This window comes from Epinephelus fuscoguttatus, linkage group LG13 (genome assembly GCF_011397635.1).
Source record: "Epinephelus fuscoguttatus linkage group LG13, E.fuscoguttatus.final_Chr_v1".
Lineage (NCBI taxonomy): Eukaryota > Metazoa > Chordata > Actinopteri > Perciformes > Serranidae > Epinephelus > Epinephelus fuscoguttatus.
Genome location: NC_064764.1, coordinates 41,187,548 through 41,204,311, shown reverse-complemented (window position 1 = coordinate 41,204,311; position 16,764 = coordinate 41,187,548). Strand labels below are relative to the sequence as shown.

Below are 16,764 nucleotides of genomic sequence, written 5' to 3'. Positions count from 1 at the left end.
GTCTACAGCTGATGTCTATGTGCCTGACAACTTAACTGCTGCGGCCATGACTAACACATGAACTGCACATGCATTACAGTGAGTAGACACTAATCTTTGTTCTCAACCCAAAAAAAGATTGCAGACAAACTAAACAAACTATTTTCATGTCACTGTTAAATGGTCTAAGTCTGGCTTTGCTCTGACCTGGCATTGTGTGGACAGAGACAGAAAAGGTCAAAGGTGACGAGAAAGAAAAAACACTGCAGTAAATCAGGAGCAGTTAAATCACTTGCCCCTTTTACACCGTCTGCTCATGGCAGCCTTGTTGTTTTGTATGAACAGTACAAATACGGAATGGAGAGGCAGAGATGTTTCACCTCTGAGACGTCAGCAGATGCAATAAATCTATAAAAAAGTTTTTATGTGTGCCACCTATCACCGGAGGATTTCTAAAAGCAGTTAGCACTGTTAGCACCGGCACTGTTGTTTCACATCCATCACGTCTCTTTAGCTTCCAGAAGGCAGGCTTGCTGTCTGCACTGCACATCATGTTAGCACCATTAGCCGTTCTGACACTGCTGACAGCGTTAACAGTGATAACATAGTTAACAATGCTAAAGGAGGGTTTATCACCGGGGGGCTGCAGGCTGGGCACAATGTTTCCACAGTGACACTGTTGGGACGGTGTTACTTGCATCACTGGCTAGCTTCCAACCAACTCACCCTCACTGTGACCTCGTCACATGTCCACGTTTGGTCATGGACTTTCCACGTCCACATATGGCGTCCAAGGTACCCTGGGTGTGTTGGTTGTTGACGTTCTGGGACGCCGTGTCAAATTCAGCCTGTTACATGCATTGTCTGTTTTCAAAATACACTTCTGTTTTCACAGGAAATGTACAGTTTACATACAGTCTCTTTCAAATTAAAAGCACTATGTCAGCACAACTACCTGACTTGATGTCATTTTCAAGGGAAATTTCGGTTTATTTCAACCTGTCTCCTATCGTCCTAAATTTGTTTCAAGTGACTAGTGACATAAAAATAATAGTTAGCATGTTAGCTGTTAGCCTAGATACAGCCGGGGCGCATAGTAGCGTCAGACCTGTTAAAACGTAAGTGAACGGGCAACCTTCAAGTGCAAAGTTAGTCCACTAAACAAGCTTTTTTCCACAAAGACCGCCTCATATCGTTAGGATAAATGTCAGAGAACATATAGAAAACGACATGTAAACGTGTTGTCTTACCTTACCGGTGTGCTGCCATGTTTGTTTACCATTTAGCTCTGCTTTCCAAAGCACGGCCGAAATATCGCGAGAACAAGCAGCAACAGCTGGAAGGCAGAACTGGACAGTAGCCTGAAAAGTTCATTCATTTATTTTATGAAAGATTTATAGAATAATGGCTGACTTTTTGCCAGACTTGGACTTTATGGAGGAGGAATTTGATTTTGCAGAGTTTGATGGCCGCCCTTATTTATTTGAGCCAGAATACACTGACGAAGAGCTTCGTGAAATTGAAGAATGGAGGAGGAGAGAGAGAGAGGCGCAACAGGTAGAGGACGAGAGAGGAGGAATGGCTGCTGCAAGGCTGCGTAGCTCTGGAGATTGGTGGTGTACCTGTGAATGCTGTGCCCCAGTGCCCACAGAAGAGGAATGCCTCTGTTGCAAGGAATGGGACCGGTTGCAGCCTTATTTTCAAGGTCTGGATGTGACCGAGGACAAGACATCTCCATCTGGAGTAGTATCCAGCTGGGCTTTATCTAGAGCTCGCCAGATATATTTCGGCCGCGCTTTGGAAAGCAGAGCTAGATGGCAAACAAACACGTCACTTACGTTTTAACAGGTCTGACGCTACTATTTGCCCCGGCAGTATCTAGGCTAACGGCTAACACGCTAACTATTATTTTTATGTCACTAGTCACTTGAAACAAATTTAGGACGATAGGAGACAGGTTGAAATAAACCGAAATTTCCCTTTAATAAAATACACATGTGGTTGGGTTTAGAAAAACAGAACAGGGTTTGTCTTTAAAATCTTATGGGAAGCAAACACCGGCCTCCTGAGTAAAGGTCGGTGCTTGTTGGACCCAGCACAGCCCCTCTTGCCCGCCCTACCTGGACTTCTGCAGCGTTAACTTTAGTTGTTGTCCCACTGTGTTTCAACCCTGATGCCACCAGGCACCATTTAACAATAACTGCGACAGGCTGCATATCATGCAGATGTGAAAGGACGGGTTTTTTTAATCGGTGTCTGACGCTAGAAGTCACTGACCAAGCGCTGGTATTCAACGACTTGGGAGTGAAACTGGGTTGTCCCACCAGCACCTGTTGGTGAAGAGTAGCAAAATAAACCTATAGACTTGGGCTACATGCTTAACTGGTCATAATATTCTCAGCGGTTACAAGATTAACAGTAAAATGTGATAGTTTTTTATTTTGTTATAACCTGGCTATTTTTCAAGTCATCTGAGACAGAATGCCTAAATGTCTGTACACAATTTGGGAGCAACATGACAGTTGCCGAGGACAAAACTCATCCGGTAGAGCCTACGTCCTATTTTGTATCTAACTGTTCTCCAACTGTCTCCAAACCAAAACAGCAAATGTTGAGTATGACGAAATGTTCACTTCTGCCAACTGAAAGGAGGCAAAACATTTCTGATGTTTCTATTTCTAAGTTACATATCATAGGTAGGGTGAGAATTCTGCGTTAACAGCACTCCTAATGTTGAAACCCATTTTTTTATTACACTTAAAAGGAGTAGAGATCACAGAACGAACGTGTTACTGGTGAATCTGCTACATTTGAATCCATACCATAATAATCTTGATTGGCTTAATTGCAAATCAAAGATCCTCAACGACGCCAAGTAAATGTAGTCCTTAATACTCTGGATTAAATATGAGGCCAACAGAAGAACATTCTGTCAATTATATTAAATGAAGATTATGGAAAAAGCATAGATTGACCCTTGTTAAAAACCTCCCATCCAACAATACTGAAAGCCATGGGTTATGTCTCTGTGAATGATGTGATCAGTGCTGTTGAAAGATGCAGTAAGCAACCTACCCAGTAAGCTTGTTCCTGCCCGAGACTGGTCGGGAGAGCAGCCTCCTGTTTTGCTCTTGAAGGAGGTGAAGAGGTGCTGACACAGCTCCTCTGGGATGTCATTCTCCAGGTAAGTGGTCATGAAGAGCTGGAAGCCCTCATAATCAATGGGCTGCACAGGGAGGGAAAGAGCAAACGGGTTAACAACATTACTGAGGCACACATGTGAGTGAGGTTTACACCAACCACCGATGGACACAGATTTTATTACAACAAGAAAGCAGAGAGATGTGATGGACTTTTAGATGTAGGCCCTGAAATGAAGGTCTGCAGCGTTGGTTTGGGGTGAAATGTCAGCAGTTTCTGAAGCTGAATGACAATATGGTTTGAAACAATTAAAGAGAAAACATTTACAATAGATTTTACAGCAACATTTTAAAGGTCAGACCGGTCAGCTGACCACAGGGTATCTCTTTAAAGAGACAGTTTACGCCAAAATTAAAAACACATAGTTTACCTCTTCCCTGTAGAGCTGTTTATCAGTGTAGACAGTTTAGGTGTGAGCTGCAGAGTGTTGGAGATATGGGCCGTAGTGATGTCTAACTTCTCTCCAGTATAACAGAACCTGATGATACTCAACTTGTGGAGCTCAAAACTCAACATCAATGTCTCTGTACAGGAATCATGACCTGGTTACTCAAGATAATCCACAGACCTTGTTGCTGCAGTTTCACACACCAACTATTTTCTTTCTACCTAACTACACCCACCAACCGAATCACCAGAGAAAACTGATCTGAGTTCAGACTGTTGACTTACAGCACAGCTACACTCACAGATAACTGAGCCTCCTACCTGCCTGTCAAACACCATCGACCCACAAACCTTCTCCAGTCCGGACTGAGTGGAGTCCTGCGGGGTGAAGCTGTGAAGGCTGCGAGCGGAGCTAGCTGCTAACAGCCACCGCTGCAGCTAACAAACTCCACAAATCCATTCAGCAGCTCCACCATCCACAGTCAGACACACACGGCTGATTATTTACTGCTGAGTTACAGCTCACAACTTGCACCAACCCAAACATCCTGGTGCAGACTATTTACTGGAGTTTACCAGCCTGTCGCACATGCTGCATTTGAAGATAATTACAAGCACGGCCGTTCTCGGCTTTTAATGTTTGACAGTCCACCAGGACCATTTTCATCTCGTCTTGTCAACAAAAATGAAACATAGATTTTTATAATCAAGATCTATTTTTAGCTCGTCATCATCTTGTTTTCATCACAGAAAAAGGTTGTTGATGAAATATTTTCGTGACTTTCCTCAACGAAATCAACACTCGTAGACTGGTAGCTGGAGAGGTCCCAGTTTTCCTCCCCTAAGCAAGGCACCGAACCCCCAACTGCACGGGGCGCCTGACCAAGGCAGCCCTCTCGCTCTGATACCTCTCCATTTAATGCATATCTTCATCTCCTCCTTCCTTCTGCGTGATGATTCAGTTGGCGGGTGTATTTCGGAAAAAGGAAAATAGTTCCTGCATGAAACTGCTCACAACAAAGTCTGTGGATTATCTTGAATAACTGAGTCATGTGTCATCTAGATCCATTGTATATTGAGAGAGAGCAGATATCTCTACGGCCCATATCTCCAACACTTGCACCAAAACCATCTAGATTCATAAATAGCTCCACAGGTGAGAGGAAAGCTACGTATGTTTGATTTTGAAGTGAACCGTCTTGTGACAGTTAGCAGAGGCAGACTGGAGGATGCTGGAAGCTGCATCCAGATAAAACCTCCAGAGGCCTGATGGTTCAAAGAAAATGTAAAAAAAAAGCAACACAGACAGCACAACATGTCACGTCAACGTTCCTGAGCTCCTTCCATTTACCTCCTGCAAACCCCCCCCCCACACACACACACACTGCCATGTGGTGAGTGCATAGTAGCACTCAACTCAACGACCCTGTGAATTCTGGCCTTTTCCCCTCTGGCAGGGCGACAGACCATCTGTGGCGGATAAGGCGGGGTTATGTTATGTTAGTGGACAGAATGTGCATGCAGTCTGCTGACACAGACACCACACAGCATGCAGAGCCCACGGGCTGAGGCTTACTTGGTTGAGAACGTCTTGCTTCTGTTTAACGGTTGGGACAATGAAGAGGAGAGGGAGGAGGAAGGAGTGAAGGAAGAGTGGGTAAAAGAAGAGAAGGGGTTAGCTGCTTTGTGTCAGTGGTGGTGGTTCGGTTGCAGAGCAGACTGACTGCTCCTCACGTCTGCAGGAACCGTTATGTTCTCACTGAGCTGCTCACTCAGTCGCAGCCTGTAAAGCCTGAAGCTATCACGCTGCACAATTCAGCCCTTCACAGATCTTCAAGGCGATCTTGACCACATGCTCCTTCAAATCCAAATTAAATGTGATGAATCAAATATGCACAAGTGTGATTCAGCAGAACTTTTGATCAGGATTTTCCCGCTCCGTCCCTTTTTCATCAAACACACATGAAACTAACAGCAATAATGATGGTTAGATTCCATTTCGCTGAAACAGATCCAGGTCCTGGTATCGTGCGTGCTGACTCACTGGAATCATGGCGCACTGACACACCCAAAGTAAACAGGGCCATTGTTAAAGCTCAATAGCAGCATGTCAATCTGAATCAGAACGATCTGAATCAGCGAGCAGTCTGTTGCACTTTTGCTAAACAATAAAAAAGTGATGTGAACGTTGCCTGGTGCTCGCCAACCATGCACACACAGAGAGGCAGATTAGAAGTATTGTTTTATTGTTTCTGTTCACATTATTAAAATGAGCATAGACACCAAAACACAACATTGAATTTCCCCTCAGGGGGATTAATAAAGTGAATAAACTTAAACTTAAAACAACATGCATCAGAAACTGGTTAGCCAAAATTTGTACTGTTTAAATGGTAAAAAAAAATATAATATCATTAAACTGAATTTTATTCTGCCAAATTCCAATGATTTGTCACACCAGCACTCTTATAACATCTCTCATGCCAGGCTGGTTAACACAGCAATTACATTAGGGTCGCAACGATTATTTTTATTATCAAAAACAGTGCCCATCAAAATTCCAAAAACCCCAGATACTGTGTTCACAATGCTTTGCTTAAATGATACTCGCAGTTTACTCAAAGATGCCTTATAATTTTAATATATTTTAAATGTATATGTATGGATAGATAATTCAGTTATATTACAAAATCTCTCAGAGACAGAAATTCAGATAGGCCCCAATAGGGGACACATCCACACACTAGAGTGTGGCGATCTGAGCCCGACCGTACCCGACGGGTCGGGCCGGGTTTGGTCAAAAATGTAGCTATAAATTGTATTCGGGCTCAGGTCGGATTCGGTCAGCTTTCAGTAAAAATGTAATGTAAAAATAAATAAAATCCTATTGTCTGTCCTCTTTATTGCTTGGGCACTGTTATTTATGTGACAACACCTGAAGTCTCGGACCTCCAGCCGCCCACCTCCGCCTTGATTAAACGCTGAAAATAAAATTAAAGAGGGCGACAGGGGTACTCTAACACACACACACAAACACATGGAAAACCGTACATTATCATCAGTTTATAAAAAAAACCCCAGACGCCCCGGACGGGACGTGAAAAGTGGACATGTCCGGGCAAAAGAGGACGTTTGGTCAGCCTAGCAGTACTATACATAAACATGCAAGTCACTGAATCCTCCACAACAAGTTCCTGCAAATGTTTCACAATAAAAGCCTTTTTAGAAAATGAAGGGATTCGCTTAGCTGAAATGATGGTTGTGTTGAGTTTGAAATGACGGCGCGATGCATGAACTTTATCAAGGCAAACGGGAGCGGATAAAAAGTAAAAATCTAAAAATATACAGAGGGAATAATAAATGACGTCCTGTTTTGAATGTGGTGTGTTTGAGATGCAGCTGGTAGCCTCTTAGCTTGATGCTAATGGCAGTACTCAGCGGGTTGATAAAGTGCCTCTGTTGTTTCCTTTTTACTCTGTGTGCTAACGTCCCTACAGGAAATATCTAAAAGGCTGGGCGGTTGTTGTCCTACAGTTTCCACGGCAACAGATCGCTCTGTGTTCCTATTGGTCAAAGTGATGGCTGTGACGGGAGAAGTCGTGGAGGACAAAAAGAAAATCAAACATGCTAGACTTTCTGTTGGGACGTCATGAGGCGTCCCAGACGCGGCGTTGGTTGTCGTCTACAATGGCACGTGACACGAGATGAAACGATGGATTATCACGTACGACACTGTATGTTGCTGCGTCGGGCTAGAATCGGGCTAATATCATGTAGCGTGTAGCAGGAATTAGCTAGCTGTTTTAACCATTTATTTCTTTGAGCTAATTATTTGAGCTGGTTAGTCAGTACTTTCAGCTAATCATTAGCCTCTAATACCATAAACCAACTATTTTAACTGTCTTCCTATCACTTTCAAGTGTTTAAACTTCTGTGATCGCTTGCTAACTAGTTTTCACACACTCTTACATCACTGCATCATGTAGTGTTGAGCTGTTACAGCTGGATTAATGTGTGGATATATTCTTTGAATCAAATACTACTCCAAATTTTTGAGATTTGTTGTGCTGCTTCATGATCTTTCCAAGTGCCTCCTGGCAGACAGTAGTGCGCCCTGCATGTATCCCAGGTCGTGAATCACTGCACTAATCATTTTAGCTCCAGATCACGTCGGCCCCATCAGTGTTTGACAAATCCTTTCTCTGGGCGCTGCACGTGGTCAAGATTTCTTCTGTGCTCTAAGTAAATGCAAATAAACTGAGCAAACATAATAAGGCTGCAGTATGAGCAAACTAAACCCTCTTCCTCCCAGGGAACATTTGGTTCACACCAAAATAGGCCTAAGTAAAGCTGATCCCTTTTGCACGTCAGTGGAAATATGCTTCTAACGTGCTTCTGTTGAGCGGGTGTGAAGCTGCTGTAACTGACGCCCATCACAGAGGAACACACCGTGATGAGGATCCTCCCTCAGCTCCACAGTGTTGACCTAACCCCGAGAGCTCCCAAAGCCAGCCAGGCATTATTCATATCGCTCTCTTCTCCTTATTTGGCCAAACAAACCAAGAGGCTTTAATTTGCTGTGCATCGAGCGGCACGGCAGGTTCAGACAAATATGCTCACATGCCACAGAAAACACTGCACTGCAGATATATCACCATAAGAATTAAAAAGCTGTGTTGCCTTGAATGTAAGTACACACAGATGCATTTGTGGAAATTCTCGTCCCTGTGGAAAACACGTTTACCCCAGAGTCTAACCCACGATTATTTTCCCTGTGAGCAGGCTCACGTCCAAGCCTGCCAATCTGTAAATATCTCCCAAGGGCAGCTATAACACATTTACATGGTTCATTTAATCTTTTTCATTTTGGCAGGGCTGTCTGAATGATTCCACTGACTTTCTCTTGGCATTAAAAAGGTAAGACTATAGGGACGACCGTCCTGTTGACTGGCAGCGCAGATCTGTCCATTGACAGTGCGACGTAATCAGAGAATGACATTTGTGAGAAGCTGCGTCCACCTTCCTCCTGAGGAGAGACATGAACAAAGGGGATAAGAACCTCTTTGTTTGAGAAAGATGTCGAGGTTTCAGGTTTTTTATGTAGAAAACTGATTTTGACACACATTTTATTTCCGCTGCTGCAAGACGACACTGCTCATCATAATTTGTAAACAGGTTCCTCCTGCAACGAGATCAGGCAGGTCGAAAAATGCCTCACAAAAAAATAAAACAGAGTCTGTAAATGTAATGAGAAAATAGTGTTTCTGCTGCAAAGAGCGTTTTATGATTAGATCTTCACATTGATTTTTGTCTGATTGATTTTTTAAAATCTGATTTTCAGCTATTTTTAAAATTCAAAACAAACAGGCTGCAACAACAAACACTGTCACAAACTGACCGCTGCCTCACGCTCTGTGACAGGTTTTTACTTTCTCTTGGTTTTGTTTGAATATTGTCACTGTTATGATACAATCTGCACTTTGTCCTCATCTCTTATATCCCACAGCACAACATGAAGCTTTCACATTGCTTTATACTGACAGTGTTTTTAAAATAACAATAAATTAGGACATTTTTATGTGACACCATCAATTATGTCACAAAAACAAAGCACAGTTAAACGACAGATAAATTCGTTGTGCCTGACGAAGCCTTTAACTGCTGTGGAGGGAAACCCTCTGGGTGTGATGTACAGCCGCTGTCTCTCACTCATTCATCCATCACTGACAATTATGATGCTGCACAAGAACGTGCACGAGGACAGGCTGAAGTTGTCCAAACAACAGCCCTTTGCCCTCTCTGGCTGAGCTGCCCCTCTGATGGCGGGAGGGGAATAATAGTTGTATTATTTTCTTGTGGTTGCATGAAAACAAGTAGCCTATAATTACTAAAGTTAGACCAAATTAAATCAGCATATCATCCAGACTGTTATTACTTTTTAATAGACATGTCTCTGCGGGACAGAGATGAGGCGACTCAGAGGCGCCTATTGTTTTTCACACATATCTCTGATGAAACCATTCCCACGTCTGCATGACGACAGCAGGCTGCCGGATGTCAGGACCAATAACTGGCTGCCAGCCTCCTGCTGTGGTAAATAGCAAGTCGGGTGCTGGCCATAGATGTATTATAATAATAACAACAAGATACTGAACCCCAAGATGGCGCCTAATTAGTCTTTGCTCACCTTGCACATACAGCTGCGGCGTGCGGCCCATTTAATATGTGCAATAGTGTTTCTCACACTAGCTCCGCCAGCAAGTCCCTGCTCAGCTAATACATTTTACATTGCGATGACGTCAGGGATTTTTAAAAGGCTTTTCTCAGCTTGAAGAAAGTTTCAGGAATATAATAGCTCCATGGATCAGATTTTAAGAGTAGAAAATTAGGGCTGGAGGGGTCAAACATTGTTAATCTACACACCCCTGGGGACACAGAGCTGGTTGGAAATCAGCTGTTTCCCTTTAACTGCCCACATTGCTGTTTTATAAACTACTGTAGTGGTTATATTTCATGGAGACGGACCTTCAGTGGTTGTAGCAACTCAAACTTGACTCAACCAGGCCCCCGGGGAGTGTGCCAGGTTTTGAAGCTAGATTTTTTTGTAATGGTCAAACAGGGAATTATGACCATTATGTGATGTCACAAAGATGTTGTCCCACAGACAGGGCGAAAAAGACATTTGTGAATCAGTGGATACATTTTTTTTGATAATCACAAACCCTGTGAAATGACTTTCAGAAATGGATCCATTTAGTCTGATAACGTTTGGAAAGACTAGAAGAGCTGCACAATTAAATAATTTATCCCCATTTTATTTAGCAGAGCACTTAACTGGAAGTTAGCCGCTCAGCCAGCGGAAATCCCCAGTGCACCTGCTTTGTGGGCCGCACAGTGTAGAAGCAGTGGTAGCTTTATACGCTGAACTTTTTTTTTTTTTTTTTGGCTTCATGCGCCACTAAGCAACTTTCACAGGAATGAATGGAGCCCAGCCTCCAAGCTGTATCCAGTTCTCTTTATACATCCATGTACTCAACTCAAGCACAAACTCCAGGGCCAGGGGTCCGATCTGGGACTGCTTCCCCTCAGAGCAGCAGTCTTTCCGTCTTTGTGAGGCTGAGGGACGGGCTAGCTAGCTGGCTAGCAGCAGTCTCTTTCAATGGCGCTGGCTAGCAGTAGGCTGGCAGCCAATCATCAGGCCTTGATGTCCGGCAGACACGACCAGGATGCAAAGTGATACCCTGTGTCCCTCGTCATGTCTTTTTAGGTTTTGAAAATACTTAACAACGAAGGTGCATGTGAATAAAAACCTCCACATATGCTTCTGAACAATGCACAGCTTGCATCACGTCACACAATATAGCTTTATATTATATTATATTATGCTATTACATTTCCTACATAATTAATTTAATTGGACGTCGGCCTATTTTGTCAGAAGTATTTTTGTTAAAGTTTGAAGTAGACTAATAACTCACTAAAAACAAATATTTCAATCAGTAAAAACACACAGTTTATATTTCTTTACACAGTGTTGTGAATGACTTTCATGTCTAACATAGGGTTAAAGAAAGTGCTCTTCTTCAGAGATAAATGTGATGAAATGTTGCCCGTTTTTTGGAGCAACAGCCCCTCAAAATGTCTGTGCATGTTTCTGATGCTGCTGTTTTTTCCTAATCTGTTCAACTGAGACAACCCAACGTTACTGACGGCTGACAGTGTCCATCATCATTCTTTCTTTGTATCTATTGTCTTTAATCGGTTTTTAAACTCCTCCAGAAGAGGCAGAGACACTCTGGTTGGAAATAATTGAATTAAAAGCACAAAAAAGAGGTCACGCTCTTCTTTTGTCACCAGCTGGCTGAGTAGATTCCACTACAGCTGGCACAAGGGACTGATGAGTCATTACAGACACACACACACACACACACACACACACACACACACACACACACACACACACAGAGTGATGGATGGCAGAGGGCCACAGTGATCATCGTGGCGCCAGGTGACAGTGTGGTCTGAGAAAGACTACATGAGCATTAAGTCTGGTTCCTATGGCGCCCAACGTCCGACAGGGCTGTTAGTCATGTCATCACAAACACTGAGGAGAAGCTTACAGCAGAGAGGAGGTGATAATGAAGAGGGAGGAGAGAGGAGTGAAGAACAGGGAAACATATAACACATACAGAAGAAGACGAAGAAGAAGAGATGCCAGGAGAAGGAAGGAAGGAATGTGACATGAGGACACAAATGATATCAGTCATTATAAAAACCATATGGACGTTTAGCCAAAACTGTGGGGGAGGAATCAGACGTGAAAGCAGAGATGTTTGGGCTGAACACAGCCATCAATCGCCCCCTCCAACACAGATCATTTCTCTTCATTAACAAGAGAAAAAGGCACCAGTTTAAATCATGACTAAATACAAAGAACACGAGCAACATGAAGTAGATATACAGACATGAAATTAGCCTGTGTAAATATGAAGTTAATCTCAAAACACAAAGTAATACAACGGGTTACCAACAGGATCATGTGTAATGTTATTACATCTACAATGTCAGGTAACATGTTACCACCCAAAATAAACTGTTAACTGTTTGCATTACATTAATTCACACTGATCCACTTTCGCCAGTGTGCCACCAGGAAAATATCCCCCAAAATTGTTTGTGTGTTGTCCTGTCATCATACGCTGCATTATAGGCCGAAAAGAGCGCCAGTGATCGGCACATCTGGGACCGTGTGTTATCATGTTGTGTGTTTCTGTTCCTGCAACGTCTACAATGTATCCCATTCTGCTTTTTCCATCATCATCCTCACTGTGACCTCGTCACATGTCCACGTTTGGTCACGTCCAAGGTACCCTGGGTGTGTTGGTTGTTGACGTTCTGGGATGTCGTGTCAACTTCAGCCTGTTACATGCATTGTCTGTTTTCAAAATACACTTCTGTTTTCACAGGAAATGTACAGTTTGCATACAGTCTCTTTCAAATTAAAAGCACTACGTCGGTTCAACACCATGGATTAACTTTTTTTTTTTGTCCTTCAATGACAAATGCATGTGGTTACGTTTAGCCGACACGCACACGTGGTTACGTTTAGCTGACACACACAAAGGACAGCTTTTTTCCTTGGTGTCTGATGCTGGAAATCAACTGACCAAGCGCCAGATTTCGATGACTGTGGAGTGAGACCGGGTTACTTTGCTCGCCAAGGTTTGTTAAGCTGTTTTTTTGTTTGTTTTTTCCACCTTGCCTCTCAGGGCATCAGTAATCAGTAAAAATCAAATCTGGGCTCAAATGAGAAGCTGATGTTTTAAGACTGTAACTGTTGTTTGATTATTTATTATTAATAATAATTTCAATGGTGAAAGTAGTTAAAGAGTCAAATCCTTACATATGTCATGATGCCACTTTGCACACGAGATGCTGCTGCATTAATGTTGTTTACACTCGTCTAAGGACTGGACATCACCATCTGCTTTAAAAAAACTGATCTACTGTACGATAAATACAAATACTATAATCCTTTAAATGTTAATTTATTTTGTCAGTTTATTTACAGTATTTATTTCCGAATGGTCACTGTGTCATGATACCAAAAAAATCATCATGTATGACTCTGCTGCAGGATTTCCCACAGAGCGCAGTCTCGCCTGAAATAAGTCAAGTCAAACTTTATTTGTCCCCAGAGGAGCAGTCGGTCACGCTGCAGAGAAAAACCCAGTAATAACACAACATATAAAGATAGCTCCTGCTAACGTCATAAAAAATACTACACTTTTTTGAACCTTCGAAGGAGCACAGAGGTCATATATTTAATGAGCGAGGCTGCTGTTCAGATCCTCAGCCACTGACTGATTCAGGACCAGACGAGATCCTGACACCGACAGTGAGCTATAGTTCACACTGTATGGTAGCTTTGTGGTTATTAATCAGATCGGCATATTGTAATGTCGGGAAAAAAAAACATCACCACACAGCTAGTGTGCAGGAGCTGGCTGTGTACCACACACACACACACACACACACACACACACACACACCAGATGAAACACAGATGGAGTCTCTTCCTTAAATACCATAATATTGCTGTTTTCGTGAACGGTGCAGCAGTGAAGATGTTTGGTGAATGAGCAGCTCAAAGCCAATCAGCTTATATTATGAATGTAACTGTCTGTACACTCAGCAAAAGATAAGAGATTTATTTCTCTCAAATTTTGGTCTCAAATTTGTTAACATCTGTGTTAGTGATACTAAAATAACACATACACCTGACGGGTGTGACACATCAAGATGCTAATTAAACAGCATCATTAGGTGTGCCATGGGAACATGATGATAAAAAGCCTCTCTTGTTTTGTCACACACCACAGTGCCACAGATGTCCTCAGTTTTGAGGGAGCGTGCCACTGGCATGCTGACCGCTGGAACGAGCCCCAGAGCTGTTGCTTGTGAACTGAATGTTCACTTCGTGTCAGTTAATTTGGCAGTACATCCGACCGGCCTCACAACTGCAGACCACGTGTAACCACGCCAGCTCAGGACCTCCACATCTGTCTTCACCTGTGAGATGGTCTGACACCAGCCACCTGAACAGCTGATGCAATAATTGGTTTGAACAACCAATCGATTTCTTCACAAACTGTCTCAGAGCAGGTCAACTGTGTGCTCATCATTGGCACCAGGGTCTTCACCTGACCAGCGGTTCATTGACAACTTCATTGGGCGACTGCTCGCCATCGATGGCGTCTGGCACTTTAGAGACATGTTCTCCTCATGAATGAATTCAGTGTGACCAGTAAAAATGCATATTTGTAGCATTAGTCATGTGAAAACCACAGTTCAGAATGGTCTTTTATTGTTTCCTTCCCAACTCACACCTGTGTAGCTATGATGCTGTTTAATCAGCATGTTGATCTGCCACAGCTGTCAGGTGGATGGGTTGTTTTGGAGAAGGAGAAGAGCTCACTGACACAGGCTTTAACAAATCTGTTCAGAAAATGTGAGAGGAAAAACATCTTCTGTGTGCACGGAAACAGTCTTAGTTCAACTAAGGAAAATTAGGGTGAAGACAAAAGTTTTGCGTTCATATATCTGTTTAGTGTCTGTCCAGCAGAAAAAGGGCAGAGAGTTCAGAAAGGTTCAAAATTACCACCAAAACAATCCAAATCAGTGGTTCTCAATAAGTCTTTCAATGTAATATTTAAAATGTATAGCTAGTGTTTGTTCTCCTGCTATCAAAATGTTTCCTCGCCAACCTCCGTTACAGTGTCAAACTGTTCCTGGTCAGCTGACTGACAAAAGGACCTTCACACTATGAGACGACAAATAACAGTGCACACACCAGGAGAAAATGTTGGCATTGTACGTTTCTGCAAACTATGAAAAGATCACATTTGTATGTTTCAAATGTATCGTATCCATGCTGCAGAGGGGGAGGTAGTATATGAGCCGACTTTGATGGAAGGACGGTGGATGGCGTGTCACCTAGGTGAGACCCTGCCAAGCTGCAGACCAACAAACAATAAAACCCGGCCTGTCTCAGAGAAAAAGTAAATTGCTCTATGACATAAATTTCCGAACCATTTCTATCCATTCAGCGGTTGTTGGAGACCCCTTACTCTTTACAACTACCACAGACTTTCACCCAGGAGACCAACGTTTGCTTCCCCTAAGATTGTAAAGCCAAACCTTGTGCCTGTACTGCAACCTAACCTTGTGTGTGTTGTTGAAGGAAAAACACATCAATTCCCAGTGTTGTACCGACGTAGTGCTTTTATTTTGAAAGAGACTGTATGCAAACTGTACATTTCCTGTGAAAACAGAAGTGTATTTTGAAAACAGACAATGCATGTAACAGGCTGAAGTTGACACGGCGTCCCAGAACGTCAACAGCCAACACACCCAGGGTACCTTGGACGTCATATGTGGACGTGGAAAGTCCATGACCAAACGTGGACATGTGACGAGGTCGCAGTGAGGATGGGTTGTACGTTACAGCACACTCTCCAGCACTGACTATGTCCAGGTTTGTTTCTTTGTGATTTTTTAATTCTGGGAGTTACAAAGAACCTTAAATAGTTTTCCAAATGAATTCCCTCCACATATCTGAGCTATGTTTGACAAATGAGGGTGTTTTTTAGTGACCAGTCTCTGTTTTTCTAGCGGGGAGAGTGCCATGAAAAGTGACTGTTTTTAACCAAAGATTGCTGCACGTCAGGATAGGGCAATGACATGCAATTGTTTTTTTCAAAGGCATTTTGTAGACTTCTCCTACTGCTTTTTTGGCACCAGGTGTCATAAGCCAAAATATGATTGTTTCCTGACCATAATCAGGTGGTTTTCGTGCCTGAACTTAACCATAGTCTTGAAATGTTTCAACATATCAGCAACATAATAACCTATGAATGTGAACGCATCCATGGTTTTGCATAAATGTACAATGCCCACATTTTTGCTGGTGATAGGGTTGCAAAACAAAACAAAAAGTGAGTAAGCAGAGTGAATAAATCTGCTCACAACACCTCCCTAAATGTTTCGCACAGGATCAAATCTTGTGCACATAAAACACCACTGACCAGGGGTTCACTGGCAGCTGATTATTTTGTCAACAAGCACCGAGCGACTGAAGCAAAAACTACATTCTGAATAACAGCTTTGTGATGTTTCAGAGGGAGAGAGGGGGAGAGATAAAAGCCCAAACTGAAAATAAACGACAAGAAATTAGTGATGCTGCCCAAAGTCCAGACGACGGAATAAAAAAGTCTTTACAGTCTCCAGTTCAGCCGGGAGCTGATCTGCTGACGTCAGGTGCTAAAGTTGATGCTGAGGGTGCGTCTCCACCACAGCCTCTATCTAAAAATGGGGGGAATGACTAAGCTCTTTGGTGATTGATATTACACTGAATCAGAGGAACTTTAGCATTTGTTAACGTCACACCATGTGTTTGTGTGCGCACAGAGCAGAGGCAGAATATCAGGCAGAATGTGACAGAGGAGATAAAAGTGGGCGAGGGTTAATGTCGGAGGGAACTGTGGTGCAGACACACCTGCTCTGGGTTGTATTTGGAGAGGACTCCTTCGCCGTGAAACTCCTCCAGCACATCCTTCAGCTTCTTGGAGGAGTCTGAGGAGGAAAGAAGACGAATTGTTTTATTATATTTGCTGTAACGTGTTTGCTTTGATTCAC

General features: G+C 42.9%; 1 protein-coding gene across 4 annotated transcripts in view; it reads right to left on the bottom strand.

The window, feature by feature from the left end:
* The window catches only part of LOC125899304 (diacylglycerol kinase beta), a 180,393-nt gene that overhangs the window by 125,508 nt on the left and 38,121 nt on the right, over window positions 1-16,764 (bottom strand). For 2 of the 4 annotated variants that reach the window (XM_049593495.1, XM_049593497.1), the window contains exons 3-5: window positions 16,625-16,701; window positions 5,144-5,164; window positions 3,055-3,205 (exon numbers count right to left, since the gene is read on the bottom strand). In XM_049593495.1, coding sequence (XP_049449452.1) covers window positions 3,055-3,205; window positions 5,144-5,164; window positions 16,625-16,701 — 249 coding nt within the window. The remainder of the gene's footprint in view (window positions 1-3,054; window positions 3,206-5,143; window positions 5,165-16,624; window positions 16,702-16,764) is intronic. The other 2 variants (XM_049593496.1, XM_049593498.1) reach the window with 1 other exon arrangement.